The sequence below is a fragment of the Vidua macroura genome, chromosome 27, assembly GCF_024509145.1.
Source record: "Vidua macroura isolate BioBank_ID:100142 chromosome 27, ASM2450914v1, whole genome shotgun sequence".
In the NCBI taxonomy this organism is placed as follows: Eukaryota; Metazoa; Chordata; class Aves; order Passeriformes; family Viduidae; genus Vidua; species Vidua macroura.
Genome location: NC_071597.1, coordinates 2,622,410 through 2,638,591, shown reverse-complemented (window position 1 = coordinate 2,638,591; position 16,182 = coordinate 2,622,410). Strand labels below are relative to the sequence as shown.

The window sequence follows — 16,182 nt, the reverse complement described above, 5'->3', positions numbered from 1 at the left end:
TTCAAATCCTCTTTTTACCTTAAAAATCCTAAAGTTTTGCCTTCAAATCCTATTTTTACCTTAAAATCCTAAAGTTTTGCCTTCAAATCCTATTTTTACCTTAAAATCCTAAAGTTTTGCCTTCAAATCCTATTTTTTACCTTAAAATCCCACTTTTTTTTTTTGCCTTCAAAGCCTATTTTTCTATTCCATCCCCATCTTATCCCACCACAATCATCCCCCAAAAAATCCCAAATAAACCCAAATCCCTTTTCTCTTTTTTTTTTTGGGATGCGATCCCAGGCAGAAATCCCAAAAATTCCTCCCCATATCCATCAGGAGCCGATTTCCCTTTGCTTCCCAAACCATCCCAAGCCTCGTTTTCTCCCCTCATTCCCATTTTTGGGGTTTTTTTTGTTAATTAAGTGTAAAAAAGCAAATTCCCGGCACATTAGAAAGGCAAAAATCTTTGGGATTGAGGCTTTTTTTTGGGATTTTTTTTTTTTTGGACTTGTTTGGAATTTTTCTCGGGGTGGGGGGGGATTTTTTGGGATTTTTTTGGGCTTTTTTGTGGGGATTATTTTGGGATTTTTGGGGGTTTTTGGGATTTTTTTTTGGGGGGTGGATTTTTTGGGATTTTTTTTTGGGGGGGGATTTTTGGGGCGTTTGTTTGTTTGGTTTTTTGGGGTTTTTTTGGGGATTTTTTTGGGATTTGTTTGGGATGGAGCTGCTGGAGCTTGCAGTGATTGCCGGCGCCCAGCAGGTCGGGCTGCAAGGCAGCGGCAGCCGGGAATGCGCCGCTGGAATTTCCCTGCCGTCCCCTCCCCCAGGCACGGAAAAAACATGGAATTTCTTGGGAATATCCAAAGCCAATCCCTGGAAAGGATGGGGAAGAAAAAAACAGGAATTTCTTGGGAATACCCAAAGCCAATCCCAGGAAAGGATGGGGAAGAAAAAACCAGGAATTTCTTGGGAATACCCAAAGGCAGTGAGGAATAATCCCAGGAAAGGGTGGGGACGACAAAACCTCGGAATTTCTTGGGAAAATCCAAATCCAGCACAGAATAATCCCAGGAAAGGATAAAACCATGAAATTTCTTGGGAATATCCAAATCCAGCACGGAATAATCCCAGGAAAGGATGGGGAGGATAAAACCATGAAATTTCTTGGGAATATCCAAAGGCAGAAAGGAATAATCCCAGGAAAGGATGGGGACAATAAAACCTCGGAATTTCTTGGGAATATCCAAATCCAGCACAGAATAATCCCAGGAAAGGATAAAACCAGGGAATTTCTTGGGAATATCCAAATCCAGCACAGAATAATCCCAGGAAAGGATAAAACCATGAAATTTCTTGGGAACATCCAAAGGCAGAAAGGAATAATCCCAGGAAAGGATGGGGACGACAAAACCTCGGAATTTCTTGGGAGTATCCAAAGGTAGCAAGGATGGGGGGGATAAAACCAGGGAATTTCTTGGGAATATCCAAATCCAGCACGGAATAATCCCAGGAAAGGATAAAGCCATGAAATTTCTTGGGAATATTCAAATCCAGCACGGAATAATCCCAGGAAAGGATGGGGAGGATAAAAAACAGGAATTCCTTGGGGATATCCAAAGGCAACGAGGAATAATCCCAGGAAAGGATGGGGACGACAAAACCTCGGAATTTCTTGGGAATATCCAAAGGTAGCAAGGATGGGGAGGATAAAACCAGGGAATTTCTTGGGAATATCCAAATCCAGCATGGAATAATCCCAGGAAAGGATAAAACCAGGGAATTTCTTGGGAATATCCAAATCCAGCACAGAATAATCCCAGGAAAGGAGAAAACCATGAAATTTCTTGGGAATATCCAAATCCAGCACGGAATAATCCCAGGAAAGGATGGGGAGGATAAAACATGGAATTCCTTGGGGATATCCAAAGGCAGAAAGGAATAATCCCAGGAAAGGATGGGGATGATAAAACCTCGGAATTTCTTGGGAATATCCAAATCCAGCACGGAATAATGCCAGGAAAGGATAAAACCATGGAATTCCTTGGGAATATCCAAAGGCAGAAAGGAATAATCCCAGGAATGGATGAGGAGGAAAATCTGGCAGATTTTGGGCTCATGGAAAGTATTCCAATATTGCCAATCCTGCCGCGGGTTGGAGTTTAGGCTGGAATAAAGCGGAAAAGCAGAATTTTGGGGATTTGGAGAATAATCCCAACGGGAATTCAGCAGCTCAGGGGTTCAATTATTCCTTGGGCCAGGGAGGGGGAAATTCCTGGATACGAATCGGGGAGCATTATTGGAAATTCCGAATCCTTTTCCCGTTTTTCTGGGGAAGCGGGAGGGGCTGTTCCCACCGGGAACGATCTCGGTGAGGGGATCCCTGAAATTCCAGCCCCAGGAGGGGAATTCCTGGGGCATTTCCCAACAATCCCGAATCAGGAAGGGCTCCCACCAAAACAATTCAACAGGACGGGCAATCATTAATAAATAATTCTATAATTAGGTGGGGAATAATTAATTAATAAATGGGCAGGATTGAAGGCAAATAATTAATTAATAATTCTGCAGAAGGGGCAATAATGACGAAATAATTCTACACTGAATAAATAATTTTTTATATATATATATATATATATATATGTATGTATAGAATGTATAGAATATATAGAATATATAATATATATAGAATATATATATTATATATATAGAATATATATAGAATATATATATATTATATATATAGAATATATAGAGAATATATATAGAATATATAGAGATATATATATAGAATATATAGAGAGATATATATTTAAAATATATATTATATATATTATATACATTTATATATTATAGAAAATATCTATATTATGTATTGTATTACATGTAAATACAGATATATTTTTATAGAATAAAAATATTTCTTGTATATTAAAATTTTATAAATATATAATATTAAATATATAAAAATCATATATATAATATATTATCTATTATCTATTATATATTATATTATATATATATAATATATATATTATTTTTATATAATAAACATATATAAAAAGATATTTTTATAGAATAAAAATATATATTCAATATATCCCGTAATATATAATGTATTTAATAATAGATATTAATATATTATTATATTTTGTATCATATACCATATTTAATATATAATATTTATGTAATAATATATAATATATTTAATATCTATATCCTATCATATAGACTATATCTAATGGATATATTAGATATATCTAATATATTTAATATTTAATGTATATAACTCTAAAAATGATATCGTATATAAATATATTTATATATAAATATATAAAAACTCTCCAAATTCTTTGCTTTTCTTTCCGTCTCCGCCGTGTTTTGACATCTCCGGGGCCGGAGCGTTGTTGTTTATAACGGCGGGGCCGGCGATTTGAGCCTGGCCTTCCAATTCTTGTCAATCCCAAGGTTTTTTTCCTGCTTTTTTCCCCAACACTTCATAAATCTCAGCCAGGCTTGTGAGCCTGAGCCCAGCTCAGCAGGGCCGGAGCCTCCCGGCATGAGCCCAAAAGGGCTTTTTATAAATAAAACTTCCTAAAATCACCCAGCACTCCATTAATTCCCAACCACTCCGGCTCGGCTTCAAAGGGAATCTTTGCAGCAAAAAAAAGGGAATTTTTTTTTGATTTTTTTTTTTTTTTTTGTTGTTGTTTTAATGATTTGCTACTTGGCCTTGTCATAACCACACGGAGTAAAAGGGCGGCAGCGGGGAGAGGGTTGGGGAAACGCCAGGTTCCGGCTCCCAGGCAGCTGCAGCTCCCTGGATTTGGGGTTTTAGAGGGAAAAAAGGGTTACGAAGATTTGGGGTTGGGTTTGTTTTTTTTTGGGGGGTGGGGATTTTGTTCCTGAGGGGAGAGGACAGGGACGGACATGGCGGCGCGGCTCCAGCGGGATGGAGTTTTGTTCTCCAAGGCAGAGTGATAAAGGGATGAGAAAAAATGGATAAAAGGGAGAAAAAACGATTCCACAAAATGATCCCAATAGAGTTATACCAAAAAATGAGGCAAAAAATTGATAAAAATATCAACTAAACTGGGCCTGCTACGAGGTGAGGCCTACTGAGGCCTACTGAGGCCTGCCGAGGCCTACTGCGGCCTGCTAAGGCCTACTGAGGCCTACTGAGGCCTGCCAAGGCCTGCCGAGGTCTACTGAGGCCTACTGAGGCTTGCTAAGGCCTACTGAGGCCTACTGAGGCCTACCGAGGCTTGCTAAGGCCTACTGAGGCCTACTGAGGCCTACCGAGGCCTGCTAAGACCTACTGAGGCCTGCTGAGGCCTACTCCCACTTTTCTCTTTGTTAATGAATGCCTTTAATTAACAAAGGTCCCAATTTTTAAATCACAACTCATCCCATTTCCATTGACTATTCCTGACTCCAAGAGGTGGGAATTGTCTGCGGTTAAGGCACGGGGCTGGGACAAACAGGAGGTCTGGCTCCAACCCCCATTTTTGGAGCCTCAGTTTTCCCAAATTTGATAAAAATGGAAGACCAACCTCTCTCTCCTGAATGTTTTGACTACTCCTGAGTATTTTAAGGAATTCTGCTCTTCAGTGGTTCAGGGAAAACCATCTGGGATGAATTTTGGGTGGAAAATTAAAGCGTTGTCATCAGCTCCATGAAATAAATCTGGGTTTATTCATCTACTTGGGTTTATTTTTTTAACAAAATCAAGGAGAAAGGCGTCGCTTTCAAAAAAAAAAACTCCTTCCAACCCAAACCATTCCGTGATTCCCTGATTTTTTGACACTCAGGAGCTCGGGTGACTCCGTGACCGCCCCTTGAAGACCCTCGGAGATGGAAAACGTGGCCATGGAATTCCCATTTTCCCGTTTTCCCATGGGATACCCGGCTGGGCGTTCCCCGAGCACTCCAAGGATTCATTCCCACTAAAATTCCCAAATTCCCTTCCACATCCCGGATTTTCCTACTTTTCCTTCCGCTTCCGACCCCATCAAAAGAATATCCCGAGGAACAAAAGGTTCCCTCCTCTTCCATCCCTGAAATTCCATGAATTTCCCCATTTCCAAACCTCATTTGGAGCCTTTGAGGCGCTCGCCTCTTCCCTCCCTCCCAATTTTTTGGTGAATTTAATAATTAACCAATTTTTTGGTGAATTTACTAATTAACCAAATTTTTGGTGAATTTAATAATTAACCAATTTTTTTGTGAATTTAATAATTAACCAATTTTTTGGTGAGTTTTCCGCCCAGCTGCCCGTTGGACTTTTCCAAAGGGTGCCAGGGGTTGGATTCACGGGGAAAACAACGCTTGGGAAGCAATTAAAGCTCGGAGGCGCCGGCTGAAACGGGAGAGCGCCGCTCCCGCTGGGAATCGCGAGTTCCTGGCTCGCCAGGATGGGCCGGAAGCCGGCCCGGAGCCGGGAGGGGCCGCTGGAATTTGTTCCTGGGGAAAAGGAAGGATCCGAGGAGTGGGAACGGCAGGAAGGGATTTATTCCTGGAATGAAGGATTGGAATGGATTTCATTCCTGGAATAAAGGATTGGAATGATGGGAATGATTTTTTTTCCTGGAATAAAGGGTTGGAATGGATTTCATTCCTGGAATAAAGGGTTGGAATGCTGGGAATGGATTTCATTCCTGGAATAAAGGGTTGGAATGGATTTTTTTCCTGGAATAAAGGATTGGAATGCTGGGAATGGATTTCATTCCTGGAATGAGGGATTGGAATGATGGGAATGATTTTTTTTTCCTGGAATAAAGGGTTGGAATGGATTTCATTCCTGGAATAAAGGGTTGGAATGGATTTTATTCCTGGAATAAAGGATTGGAATGCTGGGAATGGACTTTATTGCTGGAATAAAGGATTGGAGGAATTGGAATGCCGGGAAGGAATTTTATTCCTGGAATAAAGGATTGGAAGACTGGGAATGGATTTCATTCCTGGAATAAAGGATTGGAATGCTGGGAATGGATTTTATTCCTGGAATAAAGGGTTGGAATGGATTTTATTCCTGGAATAAAGGATTGGAATGCTGGGAATGGATTTCATTCCTGGAATAAAAGATTGGAATGGATTTTATTCCTGGAATAATGGGTTGGAATGCTGGGAATGGATTTCATTCCTGGAATAAAGGATTGGAATGCCGGGAAGGAATTTTATTCCTGGAATAAAGGATTGGAATGCTGGGAATGGATTTTATTCCTGGATTGGATGAGCTGGAATGCTGGGAATGGGTTGAATTCCCAGAGGAAATAAAGGTTTGGAGAAGTTGGAATGGCAGGAATGGATTTTATTCCTGGAATAAAGGATTGGAGGTGTTGGAATGCTGGGAATGGGTTGAATTCCCAGAGGAAAGAAGGGTTTGGAGAAGTTGGAATGGCAGGAATGGATTTTATTCCTGGAATAAAGGATTGGATGGGTTGGAATGGCAGGAAGGGAATTTTTTTCCAGTAGCTCCCACCTCGGTGGAACTCCAGGAGGTGCTCACGGATCCCAACCAATTTTTAAGGAAAAAGGACAAATCCACCAATCCCTGTGCTGTTCCCAAGGCTCCGAATCGGGAATTCCATCCCTTGATCCAAGGGAGCCGAAGGAGCACCCAGCGATTGTCCTGGAGATCCAGAAATCCCTCCTGGTGACCCTCAGGAATCCCAGGAAGTTCAAATACTCACTGCCATGATGGAGGAAATGAGGAGCAAAGCCAAAAATTCCCGATTTTTTAACAAGGAATTGTCATTCCTGGAAAAATCCCATCCTGATCCCGGGCTCTGCTCCCATTCCAAGCTCAGGAAAATTGAGGGACACCCTGGAATCTTCGCTCCCACTCAATTCTCCACGGGAATCCGCTGCCCTTCCCAAGCTTCCCAAACATTTCCAAATTCCTGGAAATTCCCAGCCTGGGAATCGATGCCAGAGCCACAGAAATTGTGGGATTTGCTCTCCGTGATGAGATTCCTGCTGCGGAATTTTCCCACCCCAAGAGCTGCCCCACACATCCATAAAAACTCTTTTTCCTGGGAATTTGGCACAGGGAACGTCCCCCAGTCCAACCCTTCCCAGCTGGACTCACCTCGGGATGGGAATTCCAGGCGGTACCTGAAAAACCAAAGGGAAAAGGAGCCGTAAAATCCCAGATTTTCCTCAAGGATTCTTCCGGCCTGAGGAATTAGGGAGGGATGGGAGAATCTGGGAACCCAGGGAATGGGAAACACATGGAATTCCAAGAGGAACTGGGATGGGCCAGCCCTGGAGAAGAGGGAATGGATGGGATTTAAGCCCTTCCCAACCCGAATTCCATGGATTTCCATCTGTTGGAGCAGATCCTGCTCCAAATTCCTGCGACCTTTTTACCCCTCAAATCCTTTAAAAGTCATTTCCAAGCCCAAAATATTCCAGGATTTTCACTGAGCTCATTCCCTGCAAGTGGAGGGTGATCCATGTTCCGTCCATTCCCAAAAATAAGAAATAAGTATTTAATATTTTAAAAAATCAGGATTTTTTTTCCTCTCTCCTGCTTCAGGAAAATCTTGGGAATCATTTTAATCCATTAAAAAAAAAAAAAAAAATTAATATTAAAAAATCAGGATTTATTCCTCTGTCCCATTTCAGGAAAATTTTGGGATTTTAATCCAGGAATGGCGCCGGGAATTTTGGGAATCCCACCAAGGGTTGGGAATAAAGCACAAAGTGCCCGTTCCAAGATGAGCTCCGGTGGCAGGAATCCGACGTGGGAAAATCCAATTAATTAATTTGGATCCTCATTAAAAGCTTTCCTGGAGAAAACGAACCCCCAGGAACATCCCGGCTCCCGGCACGGATTCCTTGGGAAACAACCCCGGAATTCCCATGAAGGGCCTGGCATTTATTGGAGTTTTTTTTCCTTTGGATTAAAAAAAAAAGAGGAAAAATTCAAAATGTGCACAAATTTCCCGGGATATGGAGTTGGGAAGAGCCTTTTGGAGGAAAAATTGGGAGTTTTTTGGGATGATTTTGGGGCTGGTTCCCAGTTCCACAAGGAGTTTTTTCTCCATCCTGTGGCTGCTCCATTTTATCCCCAAAATCCCAAAAATCCAGCCCTACATGAAGGCAGCTGGAAAAGCAGCTCCAGCTTTTTATTCCCCCGAAAAAAAAAAAAATTAATTTTATTTTTATTTTATTTTATATTTATATTATTATATAATAATAGATTATATTTATATTTATTTATATTTTATTTTCTATAAAAATATAAAAATATTTATATTTTTTTTTATCCTTAAATCCCAACATTTCCACGGAAAATTCCAATTATCCAACATTTAAGCAGAAAAACATCAGCTCTGAGAGATCCCTGCATTCCCCCGATCCCAAAAAATCCAGCATTCCTAAAACTGGGGATATTTTTCCCTCCTGAACAAAGAAGAACAGCAAAAATCCCTTTTTTTTTTTTTTTTTTCCCCGGGAATTTTTGCCTCCGGAGCTTTTTCCCGGCCATGTTTTAGCGCCAACATTTCCTGAATGATTTTCTGTCACTCGCAATTCCCGCTCCATGAAAGCGCCGGGGCTTTGTTCCCGACCTCTGTCATTTTTAATCCCAGGAAATGGCCTAAAAAAAAAGGGAAAATCGAGTTCCGTTCCCTCCCGGAGCAGCTCCAGGGATTCAGATGGAAAAGGCTAAAAAAAAACTTGGATTTTCCTGCTTTTTCTCATTTTTTAGGATAAAAAAAAACAGCAAAAAACCAAAAAATCCCGATTGCAGCTGAAGGATTTGGTTTTAATTCCATGGTTGGATCATTTTTACTCCGGGAAGGAAAATTTGGGAGAAAATGGAATTAGGGATGGGGGGAGGAGAGGTTTTTAGGGAATGTGGGAGAGCCACAGAAGTCTTGGATAAATCCCATAAATGCCGGGTTTTGGGAGCCCTTGGATTTCCAGGAAGTTCACCCATGGGATTTTGCTTTTTTCCCAATATTTCCCCTAAATTTGGTGTTTCCCCCACCCCTTCCTGCATAAAAATTCATCCCAAATCCTATTTTTCTGATATAGTCTTGGATTTTTGGGCCTGCAACACCCAAAAAAAGTAAAAATTTGGGCAAATGTGCGTTTAATGGGATTTGAGCAGCTGGAAAAATCCCAAAATCCAAACCCTCTGAGCCGGATCCATAAAATCCACGTAGCTTCCAATCAAATTCCCAGTTTTTCCTCATTAATTAATTCAATATTCCCAAGGGCTGGGGTGGAACGGAATCTTTGGAGCCAGGATTTGAATGTCTGGGAAAATAAATATTTAAAAAAAAAAAAAAAAAAAAAATCGATGCTGGATGAGATTTCCAACAGAGGAAAAAAAAAAAAAAAAATAATAATAAAGGGAGCCGGGGAAAATGGGATTGGGAATTCCCCATTAGGGGAGAAATGGATTGAAATTCATTTTTCAGCTCAGCTGAGGCTCTCAGGTTCCAGGTTAATGATGGATCCAGGAGGAAATGGATGGGAAAATTGGGATAATTCCATCAGCCGGGCTGGGAAAGGCTGGAAAATTCCGGAAAGGAACAACCCAGAAGGCTCCAAAGGGAATTAGTGGTGGGAGTGAGCTCAGGGATAAAAGGAGGTGAAAATGGGATGAATTTAATTTGGATTCATGTGAGAAATTCCTTCCTTCAAAGAAAAAGAGGGGAGAAAATCCCCAGCCGGAATAAATCAGGAATATCCCAAAATTCCTTCCTTTAAAGAGGGGGAAAACCCATCCTGAAATGAGGGAATAAATCAGGAATATCCTAAAATTCCTTCCTTCAAAAAGGGGGAAAACCCATCCTGAAATTAGGGAATAAATCAGGAATATCCTAAAATTCCTTCCTTCAAAAAGGGGGAAAACCCATCCTGAAATGAGGGAATAAATCAGGAATATCCCAAAATTCCTTCCTTCAAAAAGGGGGAAAACCCATCCTGAAATTAGGGAATAAATCAGGAATATCCTAAAATTCCTTCCTTCAAAAAGGGGGAAAACCCATCCTGAAATTAGGGAATAAATCAGGAATATCCCAAAATTCCTTCCTTTAAAGAGGGGGAAAACACATCCTGAAATGAGGGAATAAATCAGGAATATCCCAAAATTCCTTCCTTTAAAAAGGGGGAAAAACTCATCCTGAAATTAGGGAATAAATCAGGAATATCCCAAAATTCTTTCCTTTAAAGAGGGGGAAAAACTCATCCTGAAATTAGAGAATAAATCAGGAATATCCCAAAATTCCTTCCTTTAAAGAGGGGGAAAACACATCCTGAAATGAGGGAATAAATCAGGAATATCCCAAAATTCCTTCCTTTAAAGAGGGGGAAAACCCATCCTGAAATTAGAGAATAAATCAGGAATATCCCAAAATTCCTTCCTTCAAAAAGGGGGAAAACACATCCTGAAATTAGGGAATAAATCAGGAATATCCCAAAATTCCTTCCTTTAAAGAGGGGGAAAAACTCATCCTGAAAAGAGGGAATAAATCAGGAATATCCCAAAATTCCTTCCTTTAAAGAGGGGGAAAATCTTATCCTGAAATTAGGGAATAAATCAGGACTGACCCAAAATTCCTTCCTTTAAAGAGGGGGAAAACCCATCCTGAAATGAGGAAATAAATCAGGAATATCCCAAAATTCCTTCCTTCAAAATGGGGGAAAAACTCATCCTGAGATTAGAGAATAAATCAGGAATATCCCAGAATTCCTTCCTAAATTCCTCCTAAAAAAGAGGGGAAAATCCCCGTCCTAAACCAGAGAAAATCCAACCAAAACAACGACAGCTCCTCAGGATTCTCCCATTATCCCGAGCCTGGAAGATCCAGAAAATTCCAAGCCATGGGGGAATTGCGGCAGAAGGAGGAATGGCCAAAATCTGCCGGAATTCCGGAGGTTTGGAGCGGGAATTCCAGGAGAACCCACCTGGCTTTGAGGCGCTGGAAGGCGCCGAGGACGGCGGCGCGCTGCTCCCGCGCCCGGGCGCTGAGCGGCTCCTCCTGCAAAGCCCGGCCTAGGTAATCCTCAGCCTCTGGAAAAGCGGGAATGGGAAAGGGAAAAGCGGGATACGTGGTCTTGGAGAGGGAAAGTGGCCACGGGAAGGGGAGGGAAATGTGGGAATGGCGGGAAAATCAGGGATACGCGACCTCAGAGAGGGAAAGTGGCCCTGGGAATGGGAGGGAAATGTGGGAATGGCGGGAAAATCAGGGATACGCGACCTTGGAGAGGGAAAGTGGCCCTGGGAAGGGGAAGGAAATGTGGGAAAGGGGTTTAGGAAACATGGGAAGGTTCAGGAAAGCTGGGAATGGTCAGGAAATCCGGGAGTGGTCAGGGAAATCAGGAATACGCGACCTCGGAGAGGGAAAGTGGGTTTGGGAGGGAAAGGAAATGTGGGAAAGGGGTTTAGGAAACATGGGAAGGGTCAGGAAAGCTGGGAATGGTCAGGAAAATCAGGAATACGCAGCCTTGGAGAGGGAAAGTGGGTTTGGGAAGGGGCAGGAAATGTGGGAATGGTGGGAAAATCAGGAATACGCGACCTTGGAAAGGGAAAGTGGCCGTGGGAAGGGGAAGGAAATGTGGGAATGGCATTTAGGAAACATGGGAAGGGTCAGGAAAGCTGGGAATGGTCAGGAAAATGAGGGATACGTGACCTTGGAGAGGGAAAGTGGCCGTGGGAAGGGGAGGGAAAGCTGGGAATGGTCAGGAAAATCAGGAATACGCAGCCTTGGAGAGGGAAAGTGGCCCTGGGAAGGGGAAGGAAATGTGGGAAAGGCGTTTAGGAAATCTGGGAAGGCTCAGGAAAGCTGGGAATGGTCAGGGAAATCAGGAATAAGTGGCCTAGGAGAGGGAAAGTGGGTTTGGGAAGGGGCAGGAAATGTGGGAAAGGGGTTTAGGAAACATGGGAAGGGTCAGGAAAGCTGGGAATGGTCAGGACAATCAGGAATACGCGACCTCGGAGAGGGAAAGTGGCCGTGGGAAGGGTCAGGAAATCCGGGAATGGTCAGGAAAATCAGGAATACACAACCTCGGAGAGGGAAAGTGGGTTTGGGAGGCAGGAAATGTGGGAATGGCGGGAAAATCAGGGATACGCGACCTTGGAAAGGAAAAGTGGCCGTGGGAAGGGGAAGGAAATCTGGGAAAGGGGTTTAGGAAACATGGGAAGGCTCAGGAAAGCTGGGAATGGTCAGGAAAATCAGGAATACGCAGCCTAGGAGAGGGAAAGTGGCCGTGGGAAGGGGAAGGAAATGTGGGAAAGGCGTTTAGGAAACATGGGAAGGTTCAGGAAAGCTGGGAATGGTCAGGAAATCCGGGAGTGGTCAGGGAAATCAGGAATACGCAACCTCGGAGAGGGAAAGTGGGTTTGGGAGGGAAAGGAAATGTGGGAAAGGGGTTTAGGAAACATGGGAAGGGTCAGGAAAGCTGGGAATGGCGGGAAAATCAGGGATACGTGACCTTGGAGAGGGAAAGTGGCCGTGGGAAGGGTCAGGAAATCCGGGAATGGTCAGGAAAATCAGGGATACGCGACCTTGGAAAGGGAAAGTGGCCGTGGGAAGGGGAAGGAAATGTGGGAATGGGAAAGGGTTCAGGAAATCTGGGAATGTTTGGGGTCAGGGAGGCCCCACAGCCCCCAAATTCTCCTTGAGGTCACCTCCAAATTCTCCTCGGGGTCGGGGCCCAGGAGCCCCCAAATCTTTGGGGTCAGGGAGGCCCCACAGCCCCCAAATTCTCCTCAGGGTCAAGGAGGCCCCACAGCCCCCAAATTCTCCTTGGGGTCACCCCCAAATTCTCCTCGGGGTCAGAGCCCAGGAGGTCTCACAGCCCCCAAATCTTTGGGGTCAGGGAGGCCCCACAGCCCCAAAATTCTCCTCGGGGTCAAGGAGGCCCCACAGCCCCCAAATCCTCCTCGAGGTTACCCCCAAATTCTCCTCGGGGTCAAGGAGGTTCCATGGCCCCCCAAATTCTCCTCGAGGTCACCCCCACATTCTCCTCAGAGTCGGGGCCCAGGAGCCCCCAAATCTTTGGGGTCAGGGAGGCCCCACGGCCCCCCAAATTCTCCTCGGGGTCAAGGACCAGGAGGTCTCACAGCCCCCAGATTTTTGGGGTCAGGGAGGCCCCTCGGTCCCCCAAATTCTCCTCGGGTCAGGGACAGGGAGGCTCCACAGGCCCCAAATTCTCCTCGGGGTCACCCCCAAATTCTCCTCGGGGTCAGGGCCCAGGAGGTCTCACAGCCCCCAAATTCTCCTCGTGGTCAGGGCCCAGGAGCCCCCAAATCTTTGGGGTCAGGGAGGCCCCACAGCCCCCAAATTCTCCTCGGGGTCAGGGCCCAGGAGGTCTCACAGCCCCCAGATTTTTGGGGTCAGGGCCGGGGAGGTCCCACGACCCCTGAAGAGCCCAAAGCACCCCAGGAAAAGCCACCCCAAACCCTTCCCAGCCCCACCCCTTTGGCTGGAAGGGGGCGAGGAGGGACCCGTTACCTTCCAGGAGCCTCTGGATCTCCTGTGGGATCGGGGCATCCATGGGATCCACGGGATCTTTGGGATCCCAGGGGCGCCGAGCCGGCCGCGACGGCTGTGGGGTGACGAGGAGGAAGCCGCGAGGGCGGGGACACCCCAAAAACGAGGAGGAGGAGGAGGAGGAACCTTTGGGGTTTGGCTTCCTCCTCCTTTTAAAACCCCAGCAGATCCCCGGGATCGTTCCCAGCTGTCCTGGGCGATCCCAAAAATTCCAGGTGGGAAAAGCTGAGCTCCGGCCAAGGAGCTCCACCTGGAATTCCCGGCTGGAATTTCCTCCTGGAGCTTCCTCAGGCTGTTCCTGCCCCTAAAATTGGGATTTTTCCAGGTTTTCCACCCCAAAAATTCCAATGGCGGGAAAAAAGGGGATGTTCTGGGATGAAATTTTCCCTTTTCCCGTTTTCTGTGTGGAAAAGAGGTTGGGTTGGGAAAAGATGGAAAAACTCCTGGAAATATGGAGATTTCTGCATGGAAATATTCCTGAAAATATGGAAATTTCCTCCATATGGAAATACGGAAAATATTCCTGGAAATTTGGAAATTTCCATGTGGAAATCTGGAAAATATTCCTGGAAATATGGAGGTGCTCCTCCATGAGGTAATGCGGGAAATATTCCTGGAAATTCAGAAATTTCCACGTGGAAATCTGGAAAATATTCCTGGAAATCTGGAAATTTCCACGTGGAAATTCTCCTGGAAATCCAGAGCTGCTCCTCCAGGTGCTCCCAGGTGGTTTGGGCCCCCCTTTTCTGAGACATAAAGGAAAAAAAATCCAATTTTTTTTTTTTTTTTCATTTCTCAGCACAAACCAGACAAGGAGCAGATGCCAGGAGGATCCCGACTCTTTGGGATCGGGATTTGGGGTGGTGGAGCCGAAGGAGAAACCCCAAAGCAGCTCCAGAGTCCTTTTGGGGCCGTTTTGGGTTGGGATTTGCAGGGCCAGCACCTCATAAATCCCATTTTTCAAGGAGGGTGATTTTACAGAGAAGCCAAATTTCCTGGGAAATTCCCCGCTGGGTTTTGGGATTTTGGGATTTTGGGGTTTTTTCTTTGAGGACAGAGCGAGCACCAGGGGATTCTCTAAATCTGGGACCTGAAAGCTCGGAGCTGTCGCTGCCGCGTCATTTCCAAACTTTCCCATCCGGCATTTCCCACCCGATTTTAACCATTTCTGCCTCAGGTTTGAAACTCAGGTTTTGCCCCTCCTCCCTCAGCCTTGTTCGGCTCAGCTCGGCTGCAGCCCGAGCTCGGTTTTAGGACCCAAAACGGCCCCAAAAATGGAGATTTTGCAGCGGATGCTGAGACCTCAAAGCACAGGAAACGCAGCTCGGGGGCCCCGAGCAGGAGCTGGAAAATCAAAATATCACAGGAGCTGCTCCTCTGGTCTTTTTGGGGCCTCAAGGCTTTTTTTTTGGGGCAAAATGTGGATTTTTTTCCCTGTCAGTACCTGTTCCTTAAATCTCCCAGCCAGGTAGAGCTGGGATTTAGGGAATTCTGAGCCTTTTTTGGGAGAAAATTGTGGATTTTCCCCTGTCAATTCCTGTTCCTTAAATCTCCCAGCCAGGTAGAGCTGGGATTTATGGAATTCTGAGACTTTTTTGGGAGAAAATTGTGGATTTTTCCTGGTTAAAAGCTGTTCCTTAAATCTCCCAGCCAGGTAGCTCCAGGATTTATGGAATTCTGAGCTTTTTTTAGGAGCAAAATGTGGATTTTTTCCTTGTTAAACTCGGGGGCCCCGAGCAGGAGCTGGAAAATCAAAATATCACAGGAGCTGCTCCTCTGGTCTTTTTGGGGCCTCAGGTCTTTTTTTTTGGGGCAAAATGTGGATTTTTTTCCCTGTCAATTCCTGTTCCTCAAAACTCCCGGCCAGGTAGAGCTGGGATTTAGGGAATTCTGAGGTTTTTTTAGGAGCAAAATGTGGATTTTTCCTTGTTAAAAGCTCCTGGTCAGCTAGGGCTGGGATTTAGGGAATTCTGAGCTTTTTTTGGAGAAAATTGTGGATTTTCCCCTGTCAATACCTGTTCCTTAAATCTCCCGGCCAGGTAGAGCTGGGATTTAGGGAATTCTGAGCCTTTTTTGGGAGAAAATTGTGGATTTTTCCTGGTTAAAAGCTGTTCCTTAAATCTCCCGGCCAGGTAGCTCCAGGATTTCTGGAATTCTGAGACTTTTTTTAGGAGCAAAATGTGGATTTTTCCTTGTTAAACTCGGGGGCCCCGAGCAGGAGCTGGAAAATCAAAATATCACAGGAGCTGCTCCTCTGGTCTTTTTGGGGCCTCAGGTCTTTTTTTGGGGGCAAAATGTGGATTTTTTCCCTGTCAATTCCTGTTCCTTAAATCTCCCAGCCAGGTAGGGCTGGGATTTAGGGAATTCTGAGGTTTTTTTGGGGCAAAATGTGGATTTTTCCCTGTCAATTCCTGTTCCTCAAAACTCGTGGCCAGGTAGAGATGGGATTTAGGGAATTCTGAGCCTTTTTTGGGAGAAAATTGTGGATTTTCCCCTGTCAATACCTGTTCCTTTAAATCTCCCAGCCAGGTAGCTCCAGGATTTCTGGAATTCTGAGACTGTTTTTAGGAGCAAAATGTGGATTTTTTCCTTGTTAAAAGCTGTTCCTTAAGTCTCCTGGTCAGGTAGGGCTGGGATTTAGGGAATTCTGAGCCTTTTTTTGGGAGAAAATTGTGGATTTTCCCCTGTC

The 16,182-nt window shown here is 44.5% G+C and overlaps 1 protein-coding gene across 1 annotated transcript in view; it reads right to left on the bottom strand.

The window, feature by feature from the left end:
• The window catches only part of SKAP1 (src kinase associated phosphoprotein 1), a 108,329-nt gene extending 94,817 nt beyond the window's left edge, over positions 1–13,512 (bottom strand). Inside the window, exons 1-3 of the mRNA XM_053999801.1 lie at positions 13,455–13,512; positions 10,906–11,011; positions 7,070–7,095 (exon numbers count right to left, since the gene is read on the bottom strand). Of these exons, the coding sequence (XP_053855776.1) occupies positions 7,070–7,095; positions 10,906–11,011; positions 13,455–13,497 (175 nt within the window). The 5' untranslated portion in view covers positions 13,498–13,512. The remainder of the gene's footprint in view (positions 1–7,069; positions 7,096–10,905; positions 11,012–13,454) is intronic.
• Between the last annotated feature and the right edge of the window lie 2,670 nt (positions 13,513–16,182).